General features: G+C 48.4%; 1 protein-coding gene across 1 annotated transcript in view; it reads left to right on the top strand.

Annotated features, from left to right (window-relative positions):
* LOC142257670 (embryonic protein UVS.2-like) overlaps nucleotides 1–1092 on the top strand; it is a 31422-nt gene extending 30330 nt beyond the window's left edge. The window contains exon 13 of the mRNA XM_075329808.1: nucleotides 1035–1092. Within this exon, the coding sequence (XP_075185923.1) occupies nucleotides 1035–1039 (5 nt within the window). The 3' untranslated portion in view covers nucleotides 1040–1092. The remainder of the gene's footprint in view (nucleotides 1–1034) is intronic.
* The last annotated feature ends 21018 nt before the right edge of the window (nucleotides 1093–22110 follow it).

Below are 22110 nucleotides of genomic sequence, written 5' to 3'. Positions count from 1 at the left end.
ATCTGTGAGGGAACCTGTCACTAAGTGTTCAATTTCCCACCATTACAGGGAAAAATATACTCTACACAATGCTCATTTAGGTCAGTGAGTTCTTTATGTAATGCAGAACTGAACACATCCTCCAAAGTTAGAAAAGTTTGGAAATTTTCTCTATTCTTATCAAGCAATGAGGTTTCAAGTCAACCTCTCTATTAAACTGGTTCACTGAGAATGAGAAAGAAAGGACTCCTAACTATAATTCAAACCCTAGCCCATCCTAATGATGTGATAGTATGGGCTACAGTCTAAAGATATATAGCTCTCAAGATCTGCATCAACTGATAAGAGGTGTATCACACATACCTAAGTCAGCAGTTGTGGAGCAGTTGTGGAGCACAGGCTGTCATATGTGAAGAAATATATCTCTTCTTCGTTGAGAAAAATGGGGAACATTTGTTTTCCAGTTCGGTTAAGTCAGTCTCTGTGCACTGCTGTAAAGTTGGCAGACTGACGTAGGAGAAAATAGCTAGAGATCTCATCAAGAACAATATATGTTAAAACATATCTTTGCATGTGAGAGCCATGATTTGGCCTCTGTCTGAGGTATGTGTGATACAGCTCATATCATTGACACACAGGTCTCCGAAGTTATATATCTTTAGGATGTAGCTGGTACTGACATGTGACTAGGACGGGCTGTCATTTGAATTATATGAGGTAAGCCATTTTATATAATTCTTGGAAAAACCTTTTAACTTATAAATCCCTAATAATGTAAAACAAACCTCAAAAGAGTAGCTTTTTTAGGGCAATCATTTTTTGTTTGACGAAATTGCAAAAGATTAGCTAGCTGGCAAGTAAGAGATGGTTTACAGATTATTGCTAGGGCCCATAGACCTGGTCTTGCAAATTGATTTGCATCAACTCTATTATTTTATTCAGAAAAATCCTAGAATAAATCTGTTTGAAAATAAAGCACATTACATTTTTAGGTAACAATGTATAGAACTGGACTTATTTGGTATTCTAAAACATCTTTCTGTCTTTCTCCACAGTATAACTTGAGCTGGCCATGCGCTGGAACATTCCGTTATCCTTTAAGTTCATCCTGCAAAAAACCTAATGTCATTATTGTTGATTTATCTGTGTAATTTTCTTTTTAACAAATTGTAATTAATATTAACTAACACATTAAGAAATTATTTAAATAACCTAATAATCTATTATATATTTATTTTGTTGAAATGGTCATTTAAATAAAGTTTCCATATGGATAATTGATATTATTGTGTTGCCTTCAATAGCCTGAAGTCTCCAGAATGCTTTAGTGCCACAACTCATAGATTTTAAGCCCTTCCCAACATGTATCAGGTCCTCTACTTTGATGCAAGATCAGAAATTGCCTATGAAAGTCAGTCCATGGCACCCCAGTGCCTATTAAGATGTCAGCCCTTGGCTGACATTCATATGAGATCATGATTTTTGCTATATACAATACTTTAGTATTGCTATATATAGTACAAGCGATCAGACACAATTTCAAGTCCCCAAGGGGATTATGAAATATAATAAATACAAAAGAGTTAAAGAAATATGAAAAAAATAAAGTTACAAAATTTGAATGACCTCTTTTTAAAAATAAAGTAATAAAAATATACACTTGTGTGCTATATCCACTTTTAAAAAAGTCCAATTCATCAACATATCAAATTAATTAAGTTGACTGTTAAACAGAATGATAAAAAAATGGAAGTAGGGATCAAAATTTTGACTCTATCCCCTAAAAGTACCAATAAAAATGTAAGCTCAGGGCTAAAGATAAAACAAGCCCCCGTACAGACCCAACGAGAAAAAAAAAAAAGGAAATATTCCTGGGAGATTATTACTGGCCTCAGATTCTGAAAACACAAGCAAAAGGTTTTTCAAAAATATGTTTCACTACATAAAAAAAACTATAAATGTTTGGTATTACCATAGTGGTATTGATCTGGAGAATAATAATACCAGGTGACTGTTATAGTATCATAAACACTGTAAAAACAAAAAAGTAATGAATAGCATTACTTTTTGCAATTTCAAAAAATGTTGCATTTTTTTCATGTATTCCAGTACGTCACTTAGTAAAATACATATAGTCATTAAAAAGCATAACTCATCCTGAAAAACACCTTTATATTACTACATTGATGGACAACTAAACAAGTTATGGCTCTTTTGAGAAGGGGAGATGAAAACAAAAGAGGAAAAATGGAAACTCACTATTAGGCAGGTCATAACAGAAGTTGTTATGATTCAGGGACTGAGGAGGATCAAAAAAATGTGGAAACCCAAAAAGTAACCAGAGTGGCAGGAACCTTAAAGGACTGCAGACCTAATCCTGAAACACAACTAGAAGTAGGCGTGGGACGAGCCTACGATGACCTAGTCGTCTCGACACAGCCGGAGAACTAAATATTCTTTCAGATAGAAATATAAGAAAAGCTAATCTGCCTCGGAGCAATCCCCAAAGATATAGATAGCTCCCCACATGTAAAGACTACGGTGATGTAGGAAAACACAATACAAAGCTAGAAAAGCAGGGGTTCAGTAAAGGTGAGGCCCAAACTATCTTTAAAGGAAAGGATAGAAAAGAGCAACTGTCTCCAGCCGTAAAAACCTTAATAAATACCAGCACATTTGATATGGAAAAATCCTGAGGTCACACAACCTCTCCCCCACTGTATCAGCACTCTGATGTTACTGGGATCCAAAAACACTAATATAGATGACGGACTGAATTAATACCAAGCATGACAAAACACAATACATTGCAGAATCATGGAGCTAAATATACAGACACTCCAAGCAGGGAATGATCCAATTCCACCATGAACTCTTCACAGGCAAAATAGGAATCAAGCATTAGTATCAAAGCAGAAAAAAAAAAACAACAAGAAAGTGGAAACAATAAGCAGAGGTACAAGAACAACTTATCTGAGAGGAGATCTGGTAGAGAGCAGGGCTGGTTTCAAAATGTCCTTAACACACAGGATATCCATTGAACACCGGCAAGTAACAGGAGAAAACTACTCAGCTATATATTCAGAGGTGTGGATTATAGAGCAAGAGGAACAAAGGTTTTAAATTCTATATATTTAATCCAAAAATTAGGTGATTATAAAAAATATCCAAGAAATGTTACAAAGCGATGTACAATGTACAGCAATAGGGTTGGAAGGACAAGCTTCCCTTTGTGTCCTCCTTCACTCAAACTGTGTTTCCTGCACCCAAAAATTGGCATTGTAGATCTCCCACATCCTTTCCTAGGAGAATATCTGCAGGCAGGCCGCTCATCACCTCAACCACACATTGCTTGACTCCAAAGCCAAAGTCCAGATCTACAGTCGCCTTTGGGATATTCCTTTTCTGTCCTCCAGCCAATTCAATACCAATCCCTGGTCCATAATGTATCGCGTCTCGCCGAACCATTTGAGGATTAGCTATTGTGAGAAATGCCCCTGAGTGACAAAATTTAATAACTCTCTTTTTATCCAGGATAACCTCCTGTAAGTGCTTACTTTGATGGTCAAATTGTCTCTCCAGGAAAGGAGACAAATTCTAGCGCAGCGCCACCTATTGGAAGTAGCGATCCTAAAAGTCAAATGTGGATATTTAACAATCCTTTGCATATGACTTAGGATATATAAGCCAGATCAGAATTCCAATTTGCAGACACGGTGTTTCGGGGTACTTGCCTCTCGTCAGTGCAAAGTATGGGGGTGTCTGATCTGGCTCATGAGAAGCATTGTGGGGACCACGGGGGAACACTATTCTCCTTAAGGAGACTCTGCAAGCCAGTCTGGCTGCCAGTAAGGGAACTTATAGCTGCCATGCCCCTCTGGGAAATATTCAAATTGTCTCTCCAGGAAAGGAGACAAACTCTAGCGCAGCGCCACCTAAAGTATGGGGTGTCATGATATGGCTCACTTTGATGGCAAGAGGAACTCGGGGCAGTGGCTCGCACCCCATAAACCCCTAGTGGCCGACCACAAGTGTCTGAGTCATTGGGCAAGTCGACTTGAAGGGGTGAGAATTCTTCTCCCATTGTGTTCGGCTGTGGAGAATGGACAGGTCGATTTGGTGCAAGGTCATTCCTTAATCGACCAACAGGGCAAGTGTTTTGCAAATGCCCAGGCTGTCCACATCGATAACATCTCCTCTGCGTCATATGCCTTCCAGTGTGCATTCTGGAGAAGTCAGTAGGAGAACCTGATGACAAAGGCCGGAAGCCATACACTCCAACAGGGGCATCTATGGTGCAGGGGTCAGCGATACACTCCGATAGAGGTGGTGGTAACTCTTCCTCAGGCGGGATGGAATGCACAAATTGCATCGGACGAGATAGAGGTGCGTGGGGGTCCATCTGAATCCTTGTGAGACAACTGGATTGCAGGTGCCCAGGTTGTCCACACCCATAACATCTCCTCTCTGTGATCCCCCCAGGGCATGGTCGGAACTGTTGGGGCCCAGGATTGGGAGCCGTGGTTGTCATCAGCCTGCAGCTGGGTGGAGGGGCAGCTATAACTGGAGAGGGCAGGGGTGCAGGAGCATCAAAATATGGCTTATTGTCCATAAGCCTCTTCCATTGTGGTCGTCTAGTAAGTGTCTCATCAGCCAGGGCTGCAGCTCCATCCAAGGTGCACAGCGTGCGCTCTCTGACCCATTCCCGTATTTCTGAGGGACACTTGTACAGAAATTGTTCTATAAGAAATACCTGCATAACGTCTTCCACAGTGAAGGCATTTCCCGCTTCCAGCCACCTCCGACATGCCTGGGACATCTTATGGGCATACAGTGCCTACAAGTAGTCTTCAACCCCCTGCAGATTTAGCAGGTTTGATAAGATGCAAATAAGTTAGAGCCTGCAAACTTCAAACAAGAGCAGGATTTATTAACAGATGCATAAATCTTACAAACCAACAAGTTATGTTGCTCAGTTAAATTTTAATAAATTTTCAACATAAAAGTGTGGGTCAATTATTATTCCATTCCTAGGTTTAATGTTTTATGGAATAACCCTTGTTTGCAATTACAGCTAATAATCGTCTTTTATAAGACCTGATCAGACCGGCACAGGTCTCTGGAGTTATCTTGGCCCACTCCTCCATGCAGATCTTCTCCAAGTTATCTATGTTCTTTGGGTGTCTCATGTGAACTTTAATCTTGAGCTCCTTCCACAAGTTTTCAATTGGGTTAAGGTCAGGAGACTGACTAGGCCACTGCAACACCTTGATTTTTTCCCTCTTGAACCAGGTTTTGGTTTTCTTGGCTGTGTGCTTTGGGTCATTGTCTTGTTGGAAGATGAAATGACGACCCATCTTAAGATCCTTGATGGAGGAGCGGAGGTTCTTGGCCAAAATCTCCAGGTAGGCCGTGCTATCCATTTTCCCATGGATGCGGACCAGATGGCCAGGCCCCTTGGCTGAGAAAAAGCCCCACAGCATGATGCTGCCACCACCATGCTTGACTGTAGGGATGGTATTCTTGGGGTCGTATGCAGTGCCATCCAGTCACCAAACGTCACGTGTGTGGTTGGCACCAAAGATCTCGATCTTGGTCTCATCAGACCAGAGAACCTTGAACCAATCTGTCTGTCAGGTTTCCGGGATTTCCAGTTCTCTTTTGAAAGAGCTTGCCCTCGGTTAACATGGAGTTTACTGTTCTGTTGCCCTACTTCCTGTCCAGCTGCTTAAAAGGCCGCCTCTAAGCCTAGTCCAGTGCCTGAGTATACTGCTTGCTGTGTGCTCCTGCTTTGCTGCTCCTAATTCCTGATTGCCTTTGGATCCTCCTGAAAGACTACCGACACCGACTCTGGACCGTACCTGGTTTCTTCAAGCTGTGCCCGGACTCCGTCTGCCGTCTTTGGTCAGCACTTCTGCCCGGTTCCTTCCGGTTCGTAACCACTCTGGACTATCATCCCGTACGGACACTTCTGGACTTTACCACTTGCCCCTTGTGTCCCGGCTGCTGCGCATTTAGGCCTTCCGGGGTGATTGCCAGACAGTCCCTGTATAGGGGTTCGCTCTTGGTGGTCTCCCTGGGGGAGTCCGGTGCGTGGTCCCGGGAATTCCCTTCGCTCCGTTTCGGGAAGGTATTTCGTGTGTTATTGTTCTACTGTGTTTGTTCCGTTGTGTACCTATCGTGGTTACATATTATAAACATCTTTGTACCAAGAACTCGTCTCTGGTTGTCATTGCCCTAACGCTATCGAAATCCTCAGAACATACAATAGTATTACATTATACTCAGGCCACAAAAGGATTTCGCTGGGGCAATGACTGAGACACGAGTAGATCAGCTCTTTTCCATGATTAACTCCTTGCAGCAGGAGATGGAGGCGGTACAAACTAAACTTAGAGATGTGGAGACACAGCTGGGCCATGATCACCAGGTACTGGGTCCGGCTATTCAGGATTTGCAAGTCAGAGTGGAGGCTCAGGAAGCCATCCCCACTACGTCCGTATCAGCTGCCGGTATGCCTAGGTTACCCCCATTCCGTTTCAATGGTGATCGTAGTCAGTTTCGTGGATTTGTTAACCAATGTATACTGTTTTTTGATGTACATGCTGATTATTACCGTTCTGACCGGTCAAAAGTGTTATGTATAATCATGTTATTAACCTCACGAGCACTGGCTTGGGCTAATCCTATGATAGAGAATCGGGATATCCGTTTAAATCACCTGGATGACTTTCTGACCGCAATGGCGCAAATGTTTGATGATCCGAATCGCCGTGCTACCGCTGAATCGGCTCTCCTTTCCTTACGTCAGGGAAAGCGTTCTGTCGTTGAATACGCCACTGAGTTCAAGAGGTTAGTGGTAGACACCGACTGGGGAAACAATGCATTATTGTCTGTTTTCAGAAAAGGTTTGTCCGGTACCATCAAGGACGAGTTAGCTCGTTCCGAATCTCCAGGGGATTTTGAACTGTTTCTCCAGCACTGTGTGCGTATTGATACCCGCTTGACGGAACGTAGACAGGAAAAATGGGCAGCTGTAAACCGGGTAACCAACTTTGCGTTTCCTTCCAGAGAACCCGCTCTCAGGACGCCACGGGAGGCCGAGGACGTTCCTATGCAAGTGGACTCTCTGCAAAAGCGAGAGACCAACGAACGTCGTGAACACCGGCTCCGTGAGCGTTTGTGTTTCTATTGCGGTCAATCGGACCATTTCTTGATCGACTGCCCGAGACGTCCAAATCGCCCAAATAAGGTATTGGCAGCCATGGCAGAGTGTGACAACACGGACGCAGAGTCCGATATCTCTGAGGCAAGTGGACACCTGGATGCGGTATTTCCCTTGACTGTAATGTTAACATCACCGAAGGACTCAGAAGGGAAATATACCCATTGCTCGCTTCCCATTCAGATCCGGTGGGAGGGACAGCTAATACCTACATCTGCAATGATAGACTCTGGGGCAGGGGGAAATTTCATGGACTCTTCTTTTGCCAGGAAACACGGTATCCGGACTCAGCAAAGATCCTCACCGGTTACCATGGAGACGGTAGACGGATCTCCGTTAGTTTCTGGACCAGTTGATCGGGAAACAGTACCCCTAGAATGCGTGATGAAGCCAGGTCAGCAGGAGACCCTTGTTTTCATGTTGATTTCTTCTCCTCATTTTCTGATTATTTTAGGAATTCCGTGGCTACGGTCTACAAATCCAGTCATCGATTGGGAGACTAAGGAAATATCCTTCCCACCGCAGAGTGGTCCGACCATTAGTCCAACTGTACCGGTTCCAGTAACACCGAATGCGGAGGGCACTGTACAGGTACCTGTTTTACCCCCGGTTTATCATGACTTCGCTGATATATGCGACAAAAGAAAAGCCGATCGGCTTCCCCCGCATAGACCGTATGATTGCCCCATAGACTTACTCCCAGGGGCGGAGATCCCGTTTGGTCATGTCTACCCGTTGGCGGCACCTGAGCTAGAAGCACTAAAAGAGTACATCGATGAAAGTCTAGCCAAGGGATTTATTCGCCCGTCTACCTCACCAGCAGGGGCACCCATCTTTTTCGTGAAAAAGAAAGAGGGGACTCTGAGACCCTGTATTGACTACCGGGAACTGAATAAAATAACCATCCGGAACCGGTATCCGTTACCATTGATTCCTGAGCTATTGGAGAGAGTCCAACAGGCAAAAATATTCACTAAATTGGATCTCCGTGGGGCATATAATCTACTTCGCATACGTCCCGGAGACGAGTGGAAGACCGCGTTCCGATGTCGGTATGGACATTATGAGTACCTAGTGATGCCTTTTGGACTTTGTAACGCTCCCGCGGCTTTCCAACATCTAGTTAACGATATTTTTAGGGATATAATGGACCAATTCATGGTGATTTATCTGGATGATATCCTGATCTTTTCTGATTCCCTACAGGAACACCAGGAGCACGTCAAGACCGTACTTACCCGTCTGAGGGATAACCACCTGTACATTAAACTGGAGAAATGCGAATTCCATTGCTCACAAATACAATTCTTAGGTTATGTCATCTCTCCTCAGGGACTGAACATGGAGTCTGGCAAGATACAAGCAATTCTAGACTGGCCGGAACCGGGAAACATCAAAGAGGTACAACGCTTTGTCGGTTTTGCCAACTTTTACCGACGCTTTATCCGTAACTTTTCAGAGATCGTCCGTCCCATCACTCTGTTAACCAAGAAAGGACAGAAGTTTGTGTGGTCCGCCCAGGCCCAGGAAGCTTTCCATCGTCTCAAGGTTTGTTTTACCTCAGCGCCAATATTAGTACATCCGAATCCCGCACTTCCCTTTATCGTGGAAGTCGACGCTTCCGACTATGCATTAGGGGCAATCCTTTCTCAAAGGACTGGGGACAAGAGTCTCTTGCATCCGTGTGCTTTCTTTTCTCGCCGGTTGTCCCCTGCAGAAAGGAACTATGACATTGCGGACAAGGAATTGTTGGCGATTATTTCAGCTTTTAAGGAATGGAGACACCACTTACAGGGAGCTGCGCAGCAAGTGATAGTACTCACAGATCATCGTAACCTGGAATTTCTTAAGTCTGCCAGGTGCCTGTCTCCACGGCAAGCCCGTTGGAGCCTATTCCTTAACCAGTTCAATTTTATCGTTACATACCGTCCAGGTTCACGTAATGGGAAAGCCGATGCCTTGTCCCGAATCCACGCCGTGGACTCCGTGCCTGGAACCCCGTCTCAGACCGTGTTATCGGATGCCAATTTCGTTGGAGTAATCCAGGACCAGGACTTGTGGAAGGACATCAAGCTGGCCTATGATGGTGACGTATTTCTTGCTGCCCCCCCGAATGATGTAACTCTTGTTCTTCGGAATGGTGTGTGGTTGAGAGAGCGACGCATTTATGTCCCGGAGGCCGTAAGACTTCGGGTTCTCAAGTTGGTCCATGACTCCGTGTTGGCTGGTCATAGGGGGGTACAGAAGACGCAGGAATTTCTGAGCCGTTTTTTCTGGTGGCCTACCTGTTTAAAGGATGTAAAGGACTATGTCCACTCATGTGTGGTTTGTGCCCGGTGCAAGGTCCCTCGTGTGGCTCCTACGGGACTCCTCCAACCGTTACCCGTTCCATCTCGCCCTTGGGGATCTATCTCAATGGATTTTATTGTGGAGTTGCCAGTCTCAGGCGGTCACAATACCATTTTAGTGGTGGTGGATCGGTTGACAAAAGCTGCTCACTTTATTCCGTGTACCGGTCTTCCCTCAGCCGCAGAGACAGTGGATTTGGTTATCCAGAACGTATTCCGATTGCATGGGGTACCAGACGAGATCATCTCTGACCGGGGCGTGCAGTTCATGTCTAGGTTCTGGAAGGGGTTTTGTACGGCACTCCAGATTGATGTCTGTTTGTCTTCTGCATACCATCCTCAGACAAATGGGCAAACCGAACGGACTAATCAAACCCTGGAACAATACCTTCGATGTTATGTCAGCCATCTGCAGGACGATTGGTTGAAGATGCTTCCGTTGGCGGAGTTCTCGTATAACAACACTCAGAGCAGCTCCACTAAGGTAACGCCCTTTTTCGCTAACTTGGGTTACCATCCGAATGTTTTGCCTAGGTCACCGGTTGCGGTTTCGGTGCCAGCGGTGGAGGACAGATTGACAGAGCTACGACACAATCTGGAGGTTCTAAAGGACACTGTGGCTATGGCTCAGGAGCGTTACAAGAGGTCGGCAGACACTCACCGGAAACCGGCACCCATGTATAAGGTAGGGGACTTTGTATGGTTATCCACCAAAAACCTGAGATTGGGTGTTCCTTCGCAGAAGCTGGGACAAAAATTCATCGGTCCGTTTAAGATCACCGGGATCGTGAGCCCTGTGGCCTGTCGGCTGCGGTTACCGCACCATCTAAAGGTACACCCGGTCTTTCATGTTTCTCTCCTCAAACCCGTTTCTCCTAATACGTTTCATGGTCGTGTCGTGCCTCCTCCTCCGCCTGTGATGGTGGACGGCGAGGAGCAGTTCGTGGTTGAGGACATTATTGACTCCCGGCTCCATCGTCGTCGGCTTCAGTATCTGGTACGTTGGCAGGGGTACGCCCCCGAGGACGATTCCTGGGAACCGGTGGGTAACATTCGGGCACCCCGGAAGATTGCTCAGTTTCATCGGCGGTACCCGGACAAGCCAGGCCCTGATCCGTCCTGAGGCCGTTTCTGGGGGGGGGGGAGTACTGTCAGGTTTCCGGGATTTCCAGTTCTCTTTTGAAAGAGCTTGCCCTCGGTTAACATGGAGTTTACTGTTCTGTTGCCCTACTTCCTGTCCAGCTGCTTAAAAGGCCGCCTCTAAGCCTAGTCCAGTGCCTGAGTATACTGCTTGCTGTGTGCTCCTGCTTTGCTGCTCCTAATTCCTGATTGCCTTTGGATCCTCCTGAAAGACTACCGACACCGACTCTGGACCGTACCCGGTTTCTTCAAGCTGTGCCCGGACTCTGTCTGCCATCTTTGGTCAGCACTTCTGCCCGGTTCCTTCCGGTTCGTAACCACTCTGGACTATCATCCCGTACGAACACTTCTGGACTTTACCACTTGCCCCTTGTGTCCCGGCTGCTGCGCATTTAGGCCTTCCGGGGTGATTGCCAGACAGTCCCTGTATAGGGGTTCGCTCTTGGTGGTCTCCCTGGGGGAGTCCGGTGCGTGGTCCCGGGAATTCCCTTCGCTCCGTTTCGGGAAGGTATTTCGTGTGTTATTGTTCTACTGTGTTTGTTCCGTTGTGTACCTATCGTGGTTACATATTATAAACATCTTTGTACCAAGAACTCGTCTCTGGTTGTCATTGCCCTAACGCTATCGAAATCCTCAGAACATACAATAGTATTACACTGTCTCAGAGTCCTCCAAGTGATCATGAGAAAACTGTAGACGAGCCTTGACATGACGCTTTGAAAGTAAAGGTACCTTACGGGCTCGTCTGGAACAGAGACCATTGCGGTGGAGTACGTTACTTATGGTATTGACTGAAACCAATGTCCCCACTGCCATGAGATCTTCCCGGAGCTCCTTCCTTGTTGTCCTTGGGTTAGCCTTGACTCTTCGGACAAGCCTGGCCTCAGCACGGGTGGAAACTTTCAAAGGCTGTCCAGGCCGTGGAAGGCTAACAGTAGTTCCATAAGCCTTCCCCTTCCGGATGATGCTCCCAACAGTGGAGACAGTTAGGGCCAACTCCTTGGAAAGGGTTTTGTACCCCTTGCCAGCCTTGTGACCCTCCACGATCTTGTCTCTGATGGCCTTGGAATGCTCCTTTGTCTTTCCCATGTTGACCAAGTATGAGTGCTGTTCACAAGTTTGGGGAGGGTCTTAATTAGTCAGAAAAGGCTGGAAAAATGTGAAGCTCATTGTTCTTTGTGCCTGAAATATTTCTTAATACTTTAGGGGAACCAAACAGAATTCTTGTGGTTTGAGGGGTTGAATAATAAATGACCCTCTGAATAAACTTTTCACAATTTAAAAAAAAAATAAAAAAAAGAAATAACATTCTTTTTTGTTGCAATGCATTTCACACTTCCAGGCTGATCTACAGTCCAAATGTCACAGTGCCAAGTTAATTCCGAATGTGTAAACCTGCTAAATCTGCAGGGGGTTGAATACTACTTGTAGGCACTGTACATCCTAAACGATCCCCCCATTGTGCATGTGAGGTCTCGGAACTGTGCCCTATGTGAGTCTGGGGTGATAGCATGGTAATCCAGGATTGTCCGCTTTACAATGTTGTAATCCCAGTTCTGCTGTGAGTCAATGGTGCGATAAGTCTCTGCCAGGCTTCCGTTCAGGAGTCCCACTAACAAACGCACCCAGTCAGAGTGGGGAACTTCCATCATGACACACTGCTGCTCAAAGTCCATGAAGAACCCTTCCATATCTCTGGAAGCCTCATCAAATGGCTTGAGGTCCGCCCAGGTGATCTATACAGGCTCTCAGATCGCTGGGTTTACGCTCCAACTCACATTACTTCCTCTGTCAGACTCCATTGCTTCTTGTCTCCGCTGTGCTTGGCGAGCAGCCTCCTCCTTATACTGTTGAGATACACCAGGGCCTAGAGCTGCCATCTGTTCTTCGAACCACACCAACCAGTGGCTTTTTGGGGCAGGGATCCCCGTCTCCAGTGCTTGTCCGTCAGAGATCTGGGAGGAGGTGGACTGGCTCTCACCCACAAGTAGATCAATCAAGGCTTCTTTACTCAGTCCCTGGTAGTTCAGGCCCGGATCTTTGGCTCTCTCCTTTAGACTGGATGCGGTCCAGTTTCTGTACTCACTCTGTGGGTGGTTCTCCATTAGGCTGCGCTCTGTTGATCCCACTGCTGCCACCAGTTGTGACGGGGTCCTTCTCCCATATCACACAATCAACAGAGCGAGAGATGGCTGTACAATCCAAAGTGCATTTATTGCAAGCAAATCAAATGGTCCATAACATAATCCACAAAACAGAGTGTAAAATTAGTCCAGAAATATGAATATAATCCAATAAGCGATAAATGTCCAGGTCTCTCTGAGAAGTCCCAGCTTCTCCCAGAGGTTCAATCCTTCTCCCTTCAAGTTCTCCAAACAGACTGCCTGAATCTCCCAGGTCAGCAAAGAGTTTACAGTAGGTGGACTCTAGGCCCACCACCCACCACATCCAGGGACGGAAGCGCCTCAAGAGGCTAGAACCTTGCACTATAGGGGTGATTACTTACAAACAATACAATGTACACATAAGCAGTACCAATAATGGACAGTGAACCAAGCTTAAAATAGGAATCTGTACAGGAAGATACACCTCCCCCATATCCCACCATCACAGGCACATTTAAGGATTGCAACAATAAACCTTTCTGACTATATTATTACCATATGATATATGATGTTTTTGAACTCAATAATTCTCTATTTAGTGCTAGGGATTTTTTGGGGCTCTATGGAGTCAGACGACAGTTAGTGGGGCACCCATTGTGCTTATCTGCCAACCTTCACAGTCAGAATCGCCATGTATAAGGTTGCATCTAGTTTAACGTATTTCTCAAATCTTGAATGTCCATAATTTTGTGCTAATGGGCATATTTCTACAGTGCAGTGTTTAGATATCATTTAATCATTTAGTCATTCTCTTTTTCTTTGGGTTTTTTACATTATATAATCATAAATATATAATTTGGGGGGATTATTTGTACGATAACTGAGTATATGATTGAGCTTCTTTTGTCAGCCCGTGGAATCCTCATCATTACAGCATATAAAGGCAATTAAACAAAGTGTTCTCATAATATCTTATCTATAATGGGAATGATGGTCATAGCATTAGAATTGTGTTCCCTAATGTACATTTCGCAAATTTTGGCTTTCTTAAGTGGCATGGTAATAGTAACATTGAGCATTTTAAATAGAGAGCTGATTATGTGCAATGTTATATAAATCATCAATTTGATCTAGATTGTTTGGTTGGGTTGTATACTAGTAACTTCAAACAGTAGATCTTGTCTATACCTTAAGCAGACTGTGCGTGATTTACTCACTGACTTTACGTTTTCTTTGGATGGCTATAATGCTTACAACTTTATTTTATAATGCACAAATTACGTGAATGCTTAGATATGTAATGATGAGTGAGTAAAATATAATAAATTAATATTTAGCATTGTGCAAGTCTAAAAATATATCAAGTTACTGATGACGTTGTAGGAATTTATTAATCGGTAGAACATTGAATCAATTTTAGGTGTCAGTGAGAAAATTTTAAATGTACAAAACACCCTGAGTGTTTCATAAAACATCATGAATTCTCAAAAGTAGGGAAAGCACCTATGGCAGCTCAAGAAATGAATTTTGTGGAAGCCCATCCAATGACCTCACCCATCTTTTGGAGCATTCAAAATGTCAGAATCGTAATGCTCCCTTCATTCTCTATTGGTTTAATTTATGAACATGTATATGAATTAAATGCATATTACTACAATCCTATAGAAGCCCATTGTTGCGGTTGCTGTGGCTCTGGAGACTTGTCCGGATTTCTTGCTACTGCACATGTGCAAGCGCTGGAGACTAAGTCCTATCTTGGAGCCATTGCACATGTGCGGGTGACATCATCGCTGACACGAGGTCATATGTCTCTGACACCTTCTAAGCTGATGGGCCACTGGTCATGTGCTTGTGACACGTGGTGACATGTCTCTGACACCTTCTATGCCGATTGGTCGCTGGTCATGGGCTTGTGACGCTTTGCTCGGTGATAGGCCAGCGTGACGTCATTGCTGTCATTCTGGCAGCGGATTGGCTCTGGTGTCCTCCATCTTGGATGAGGCACAGAGTCTATATAAGACCCTGACGCACGCTGCCCGGCGCTCAGTCCTCTTGGTTCATGCATGAGGGTAGACGCCCTGTGCACGTCCCTCTAGGCATCTCTCTGTCTATGTTAGGTGAGCGCTACCGGCAGGGTAGCGTTCTTATACCTTACAGCTTCGGCTGCAGTCCGTATCCTTACCTCTTAGTGGAGCAGACATAGGCAGGTGCCTGAGGCACATGGTCCGGCTGGGCCTTGTGATTCTACTCGTAGGTGGACGTTGCCGCTAGGGTAACGTTCCTTATACTGCGTCTGGCAGTTGTTCGTATCCTCGCACACTAGGGGAGCGAACAGAGGTAGGAGCTTTGTGCGGCTTATGCTGCTGTCCGTCTCTTTTGCACCACTAGAAGAGCGGACCTAGGCAGGTGCCATATCTAGTGGTTCGTGTCCTCGCACACTAGTTGTTACGAACCTGTGCCGCAATAGCCGCAAGCAGCCTGCTGCGGTTCCTATTGCGCCTAGGTGCCGGCTGCCGTTCTTGGCCGTGCCTCGGGTCGTCCAGTTGGCTGCTCCTTCCACCACGTCTAAGTGTGGAGAGGCGGCTAGTGCGCATGCGTGCTCCGATTTACCCCAGCTAGAGTCTAAGCCCGGTGTTTTGCCTAGTGAGCATGCTCAGCCTGATTGTGTTATGTCTGAGACTAAGTCCTCAGTTCAGGCTACTGAGCATGCTCCCACAATTAACCCTAACAGCCTCTTTGCACAGGTACTTGGACTTCGTGCTGTGTCTAAGTTCTGGGATGTGCCTACTGAGCATGCTCACACTGATAGTCTGCTTTCTGAGCCTGTTGCTCAGGCACTTAGTATATCAGAGGCTAGGTCCGGTAAGCACCTCACTGAGCATGTCCGTGAGGTGGCAGGCCCTGATAGTGCAGAGGGTGTCAGGTGTCCTGATGACGTGGCAATTCCGGACTGGCTCACAGAGGCCCGCCCCTATGATCTGGCACCTCACCATTGGTTGTCAGACGATGACTGGTGAAGTGTTTGGGGCGTGGCTGCCATGAGGTCATCAATGACGTGGTGGTTCCAGATAGGTCGCACGTGATGTCACTGATGACATGGCACTCTGCTATTGGACCTTAGTGGTTCCACCCTGGGTTTAAGGCGGACCCAGGTTATAAAAGGGGCTGGAGACAACATGGAGGTGCGCAGTCTTCATTTAGAGTTCTTGGTGGCATAAGCCTTGTTGGAAGCGATAGCTAGGGCTAGGCGAACGGTGCCTGTCACGCCAAGATTCGTGGCTCAGCACATGAGGGTCAGGCGCCGTGCTTCCTTCCTGTTGTGCTAGAGCAGTCCAGTGGCGTTAACTGGGCTGCAGCTGCTGCATCACCTGTTCGTTGTGCCTCCTACGCACACGAACAGAATACCTGTTGCGTCACCTGTCCGAGAGTGCCGTCTACGCACACAGACAGTGTACCTGCTGCGCCACCTGTCCGGTTGTGCCCCCTACGCGCACGGACAGTGCACCCCAGAACCCCTGTGAAGTTAACAGGGTGTTCCTGGATTGGGTGTGTGAACTCTATTATCCTCCTTGGCTTCCCAGTCAAATGCTACTGGTGTGACTACCTGGTCTGACGTGTCCTTTACACACGTGGCCAGTCGAGTGGTGGCCAGAAACGCTAATCGGAGGACCGCTCGGCCTGACGTGTCTTACACATGTGGCCAACAGGGCGCTGTCACAGCGGTCTTCTCGGTCAACGCTAACTGGTTACCATCCGGCCTGACGTGTTGTTACACACGTGGTCGGAGTAGCGTCCGCTCCACCGAAACGCTAACTGGGTTGTCGTCCGTTCTGACGTGTCCCTACACACGTGACGGGTTCCTTGAATTATCGCAGAGCCATCCAGCTCTATAGTCTCCGCCTAACCCACAGGGTGCCAGCAGCTCTATTACCATCTGGAGCACGGTGGGCCCCGACTGGCGATTGGGATATATACCCCTGGTCCTAATCTGCTGGTCCCCTTGTAACAGTAAGACTGCGCCAGGGTCTGGCTGGCATGGCGGAGATGGAGCAGCTACGTCAGTTCATACTGCAGCTTGATGCCAGAGTGAGGTCTCTGGAGAAGTCTGCTCTTGCTGCTGATATGGATGATGTGGTGGCTCAAGCGGCTGCAATGGTGTCTGTCACCAAGCCTACTCCAACCCTCCCTCACCTCTCGCTGCCCAACAAGTTTACGGGGAACAGCAAGGCATGTAGGGGATTCGTGAAACAGTGCTCAGTCCATCTAGAGCCGTTGGCTGCACGGTTTCCTACAGAGAGGTCGAAGGTGGGGTTTATCATCTCCTTGCTCTCTGATAGAGCACTGGAGTGGGCTACACCATTGTGGGAGAGGAATGACCCTGTAGTACAGGACTCTAAGGAGTTTTTGGAGTCCTTGCGACAAGTGTTCCTGGGGCCTCAGGTCCCTCACGACTCGGCCCTACAGCTACTGACTTTGGAGCAGGGGCGTACCTCCTCAAGTCAATATGCTGTGAGTTTCAGGACACTTGCTGCAGAACTGGGGTGGTCAGAGAGGACTCTCATTCCACTGCTCTGGAGGGCATTAGCCTCGCACGTGAAGGACGCATTAGCGCCGCGTGAGGTACCAACTACCCTTGAGGGCCTCATGACTCTGGCTACCCGCATTGACCTGCGGACCTCCGAACGTCAGCTGGAGCGCAGGTCAGAGGGTCGTTCAGCCACTGTAGTGGTCTCTCCTACTGCACCTCCCTTAGAGGACATCTCTGTCCCTATGGACATCGCTAGGGTTGGTGTTGCTAGGTCTTCGAATCGCAAGGGCATTTCCTGTTTCGCTTGTGGGCAGTATGGTCATTATGCCAACCGTTGCCCAAAGCGTCAGGGTAAGCGACCGCGATTGGTGACCATAGCTGGAGGTAGACTGGACTCTGCGTCATCCATTAGGGTGACGTTTCCCGCATCCATTTCCATTAAGGGGTCAACATGGTCCACAAGGGCAAGTGTGGACACAGGTGCTGGGGATAGTTTCATCTCCTCCTCTTTTGCCCGGCGGCATGCCATCCCACTGGTGCAAATGCCAAGGCCAGTGAGAGTCCGTGTGGTGGACGGGTCCTTGTTGCCCAAGGTAATTCACCAGCGGACAGTGTCCATTACCCTTGCCATGTCATCTGGGCATAGGGAGACCATTTCATTTCTGGTTCTCCCTAAGGGTGCAGATGATATTCTGCTGGGTATTCCTTGGTTGAAGCGGCATTCCCCACATATCGACTGGTCGTCTGGGGTGATTACGCGGTGGAGCGAGTCTTGTAGCTCCCACTGCATGTCTACATCTTCCGCCCGTCGCTCAGTGGTATCTGTAGCGACTATAGACCATTCGAGTGGGAGGGCCGCTAGAGGGGGGTGTACTGTTACGAACCGGTGCCGCCATAGCCGCAAGCAGCCTGCTGTGGTTCCTGTTGCGCCCAGGCGCCGGCTGCCGTTCTTGGCCGTGCCTCGGGTCATCCAGTTGGCTGCTCCTTCCACCACGTCTAAGTGTGGAGAGGCGGCTAGTGCGCATGCGTGCGCCGATTTACCCCAGCCAGAGTCTAAGCCCGGTGTTTTGCCTAGTGAGCATGCTCAGCCTGATTGTGTTTTGTCTGAGACTAAGTCCTCAGTTCAGGCTACTGAGCATGCTCCCACAATTAACCCTAACAGCCTCTTTGCACAGGTACTTGGACTTCGTGCTGTGCCTAAGTTCTGAGATGTGCCTACTGAGCATGCTCACACTGATAGTCTGCTTTCTGAGCCTGTTGCTCAGGCTACTGAGCATGCTCAGGCACTTAGTGCATCAGAGGCTAGGTCCGGTAAGGACCTCACTGAGCATGTCCGTGAGGTGGCAGGCCCTGATAGGGCAGAGGGTGTCAGGTGTCCTGATGACGTGGCAACTCCGGACTGGCTCGCAGAGGCCCGCCCCTATGATCTGGCACCTCACCATTGGTCGTCAGACGATCACTGGTGAAGTGTTTGGGGCGTGGCTGCCATGAGGTCATCAATGACGTGGTGGTTCCGGATAGGTCGCACGTGACGCCACTGATGACATGGCACTCTGCTATTGGACCTTGGTGGTTCCACCCTGGGTTTGGGGCGGACCCAGGTTATAAAAGGGGCTGGAGACAACATGGAGCTGCGCAGTCTTCATTTAGAGTTCTTGGTGGCATAAGCCTTGTTGGAAGCGATAGGTAGGGCTAGGCGAACGGTGCCTGTCACGCCAAGATTCGTGGCTCAGCACATGAGGGTCAGGCGCCGTGCTTCCTTGCTACCGTTCCTGTTGTGCTAGAGCAGTCCAGTGGCGTTAACTGGGCTGCGGCTGCTGTGTCACCTATTCAGTTGTGCCTCCTACGCACACGAACAGAATACCTGTTGCGTCACCTGTCCGAGAGTGCCCTCTACGCACACGGACAGTGTACCTGCTGCGCCACTTGTCCGGTTGTGCCCTCTACGCGCACGGACAGCGCACCCAAGAACCCCTGTGAAGTTAACAGGGTGTTCCTGGATTGGGTGTGTGAACCCTATTATCCTCCTTGGCTTCCCAGTCAAATGCTACTGGTGTGACTACCTAGTCTGACGTGTCCTTTACACACGTGGCCAGTCGAGTGGTGGCCAGAAACGCTAATCGGAGGACCGCTTGGCCTGACGTGTCTTACACATGTGGCCGACAGGGCGCTGTCGCAGCGGTCTTCTTGGTCAACGCTAACTGGTTACCATCCGGCCTGACGTGTTGTTACACACGTGGTCGGAGTAGCGTCCGCTCCACCGAAACGCTAACTGGGTTGTCGTCCGGTCTGACGTGTCCCTACACATGTGACCGGTTCCTTGAGTTATCTCAGAGCCATCCATCTCTATAGTCTCCGCCTAACCCACATGGTGCCAGCAGCTCCATTACCATCTGGAGCACGGTGGGCCCCGACTGGCGATTGGGATATATACCTTTGGTCCTAATCTGCCGGTCCCCCCGTAACACTAGTGGAGCGAACGCAGGTAGGAGCTTTGTGCGGCTTACGCTGCTGTCCGTCTCCTGGCACCACTAGAGGAACGGACCTAGGTAGGGGCCATTTCCCACTCACTGCTTTTGTCTCTGTGATTATTAACAGAGACCATTGCACACACCCTCCAAATAAGGGAGGAATTGCTTAATTTTCTAATTATATTCCTCTGTGAGTTTAACAGAGGTATTGCTCTCTGCACTTGTGCTATTATTTTTTACAGTGGAACACTTATATACCCCTTATCCTCTGCCATAGTCTGCAGCAGAGTCTTTGCACGGTGGACCCTGACTGTCTGACATTCCTTTAGGTTTTATTATCAGACAGCCCCGCGTAACACCCATCTTATTTGTTAATTCTTCTGCTTCTGACTGAGGTGGATCTTACTAGAATTTAACAGAAGAAGGACTTTGTAACGCCTGGTCCCACCAGACCCCGGGGGGGGAGCTCTCCCTCACATCTGCCCAGTACCAGCATGGCTCCCACGTGCACTCCTGCCCCCACTCCCAGGCAGCGAAGGCCTTCCTCTTACCGGCCCCATGGCTCTGCAGACGCTGCTCCCACTCCTAGGCCTGCTGCAGTATCCTCCTCACACAGAATTGCTGTAAGTGACTCTAGGCTGCGCGTGAGGCCACGCCCCCTTTCTTAAAGTGGCATGGTCCATTTTCTGGAAGTGACCTCAGAGGTCACCTGTTGCCTAATAGGTATTTAAGTTCACCTCCCCCGGCAGCAGGCGCCCGAGCAACGCCTCTATTAGTGCATTGCCAGTGTCCAAATCCGTTTGTGCTATTGTTTGTGATCCGTGCATTCTTTACCTGATTCTAATACTGTGTCTCACCGTAGTGCCATCTATACCATCCCGGCTGTGGACGTCACCACTTATACCTACCATGGACGTCACCGTGCCATACCTGCCGTGGACACTATCTATACATACCCGCAGTGGACGTCACCGCTCATACCGACAGTGGACGTCACCGTGCCCTACCTGCTGTGGACATTATCTGTACCGTACCTGCTGTGGACGTCACCTGCTGTGAACATCTCCGGTGCCGTTTCCGTGTTCTGCCGGCTGTGGACGTCACAACCTTGCTACACCTGGCCCTACAGAGACTCTTACTACCGGTTCCTGGCCGCCGTGCATTTAGGCCTTCTGGGGAGGCGCCGCACAGTCCCTGTATAGAGGTTCGCTGCTGGTCGCCTTCTCGGGGGAGTCCGGTGCACGGTCCAGTGGGTCCACCTCCGGACGCTCGCCGCTCCTCAGTGAGCGTAACAGTTTGCTCGGGCCATGGACTCCGCCGGGATCAAGGTTAACCCGCTGACTGACTTGCAACAGGAGCTCTCTCGCCAACGCGAGACCCAAGCAAGATTAGTGGCTTACATGAAGTCTTTTGGAATCCCATCTGGCATCCATGCAAACCTCTGTATCCTCCGACGGCTCCCAGTTGAGTGAACTACAGAAGGAACTGTCCCACCAGCATGAGGCCCAGAGACGCATGGCCGAAAATATGGCGTCCGTGGATTCCCGTCTATACACCCTGCAGAATCTGGCCTCCTCAACAACCCCCGAACCTGCGGGATTATCGACATGCATGTCTCCTTCCCGCCTGGCCTCCCCACCCATGTATGGAGGGGATCCCCGTTTGTGTCGCGGTTTCTTAAACCAGTGCTCCCTGCACTTTGAGCTGTCGCCGCTGCAGCGAGCGACTGATCGCTCGAAAATCGCATTTATCATGTCTCATCTGACTGGTCAGGCTCTGGCTTGGATGAATCCGCTCTGGGAGAGGAATGACCCGACCGTTCAAGTACTGTCCGTCTTTCTGACTACCTTCCGTAAGGTGTTCGATGAGCCAGGCTGTCTCTCGTCTACTGCCTCTTCGCTCATGAGAATCCACCAGGGGAATCTCACCGTGGGACAGTATGCAATCGAATTCCGCACTCTGTCCTCCGAACTCAAGTGGAACAATGACTCCTTGGTAGCTGCCTTCTGGGAAGGGTTATCCGGTAAAATCAAGGATGAACTGGCCGGCCGGGATGTACCTACCACCCTGGAATTGCTGATCTCTCTGGCTACCCGTATTGATCTCCATTTCCAAGAGCGTGCCAGAGAGATTACCCGGGCGAGAAGAACCCCGCGCCTTGCACCCACCTTCCAAAGGCCGATGTCACCTCCCTCCACCCGGCCTACTGCTCCGCACGAGCCCATGGAGGTCGATCGCGTCAGTGAGTCCAGACTGCGACAGAAGAATCGGAGAATGGCAGGAGAGTGCTTCTACTGCGGAAGTGCCAAAAATC

This window comes from Anomaloglossus baeobatrachus, chromosome 12 (assembly GCF_048569485.1).
Source record: "Anomaloglossus baeobatrachus isolate aAnoBae1 chromosome 12, aAnoBae1.hap1, whole genome shotgun sequence".
NCBI lineage: Eukaryota > Metazoa > Chordata > Amphibia > Anura > Aromobatidae > Anomaloglossus > Anomaloglossus baeobatrachus.
Note: the sequence above shows the minus strand (reverse complement) of the source record. Positions and strands in the feature narration are given on the sequence as shown.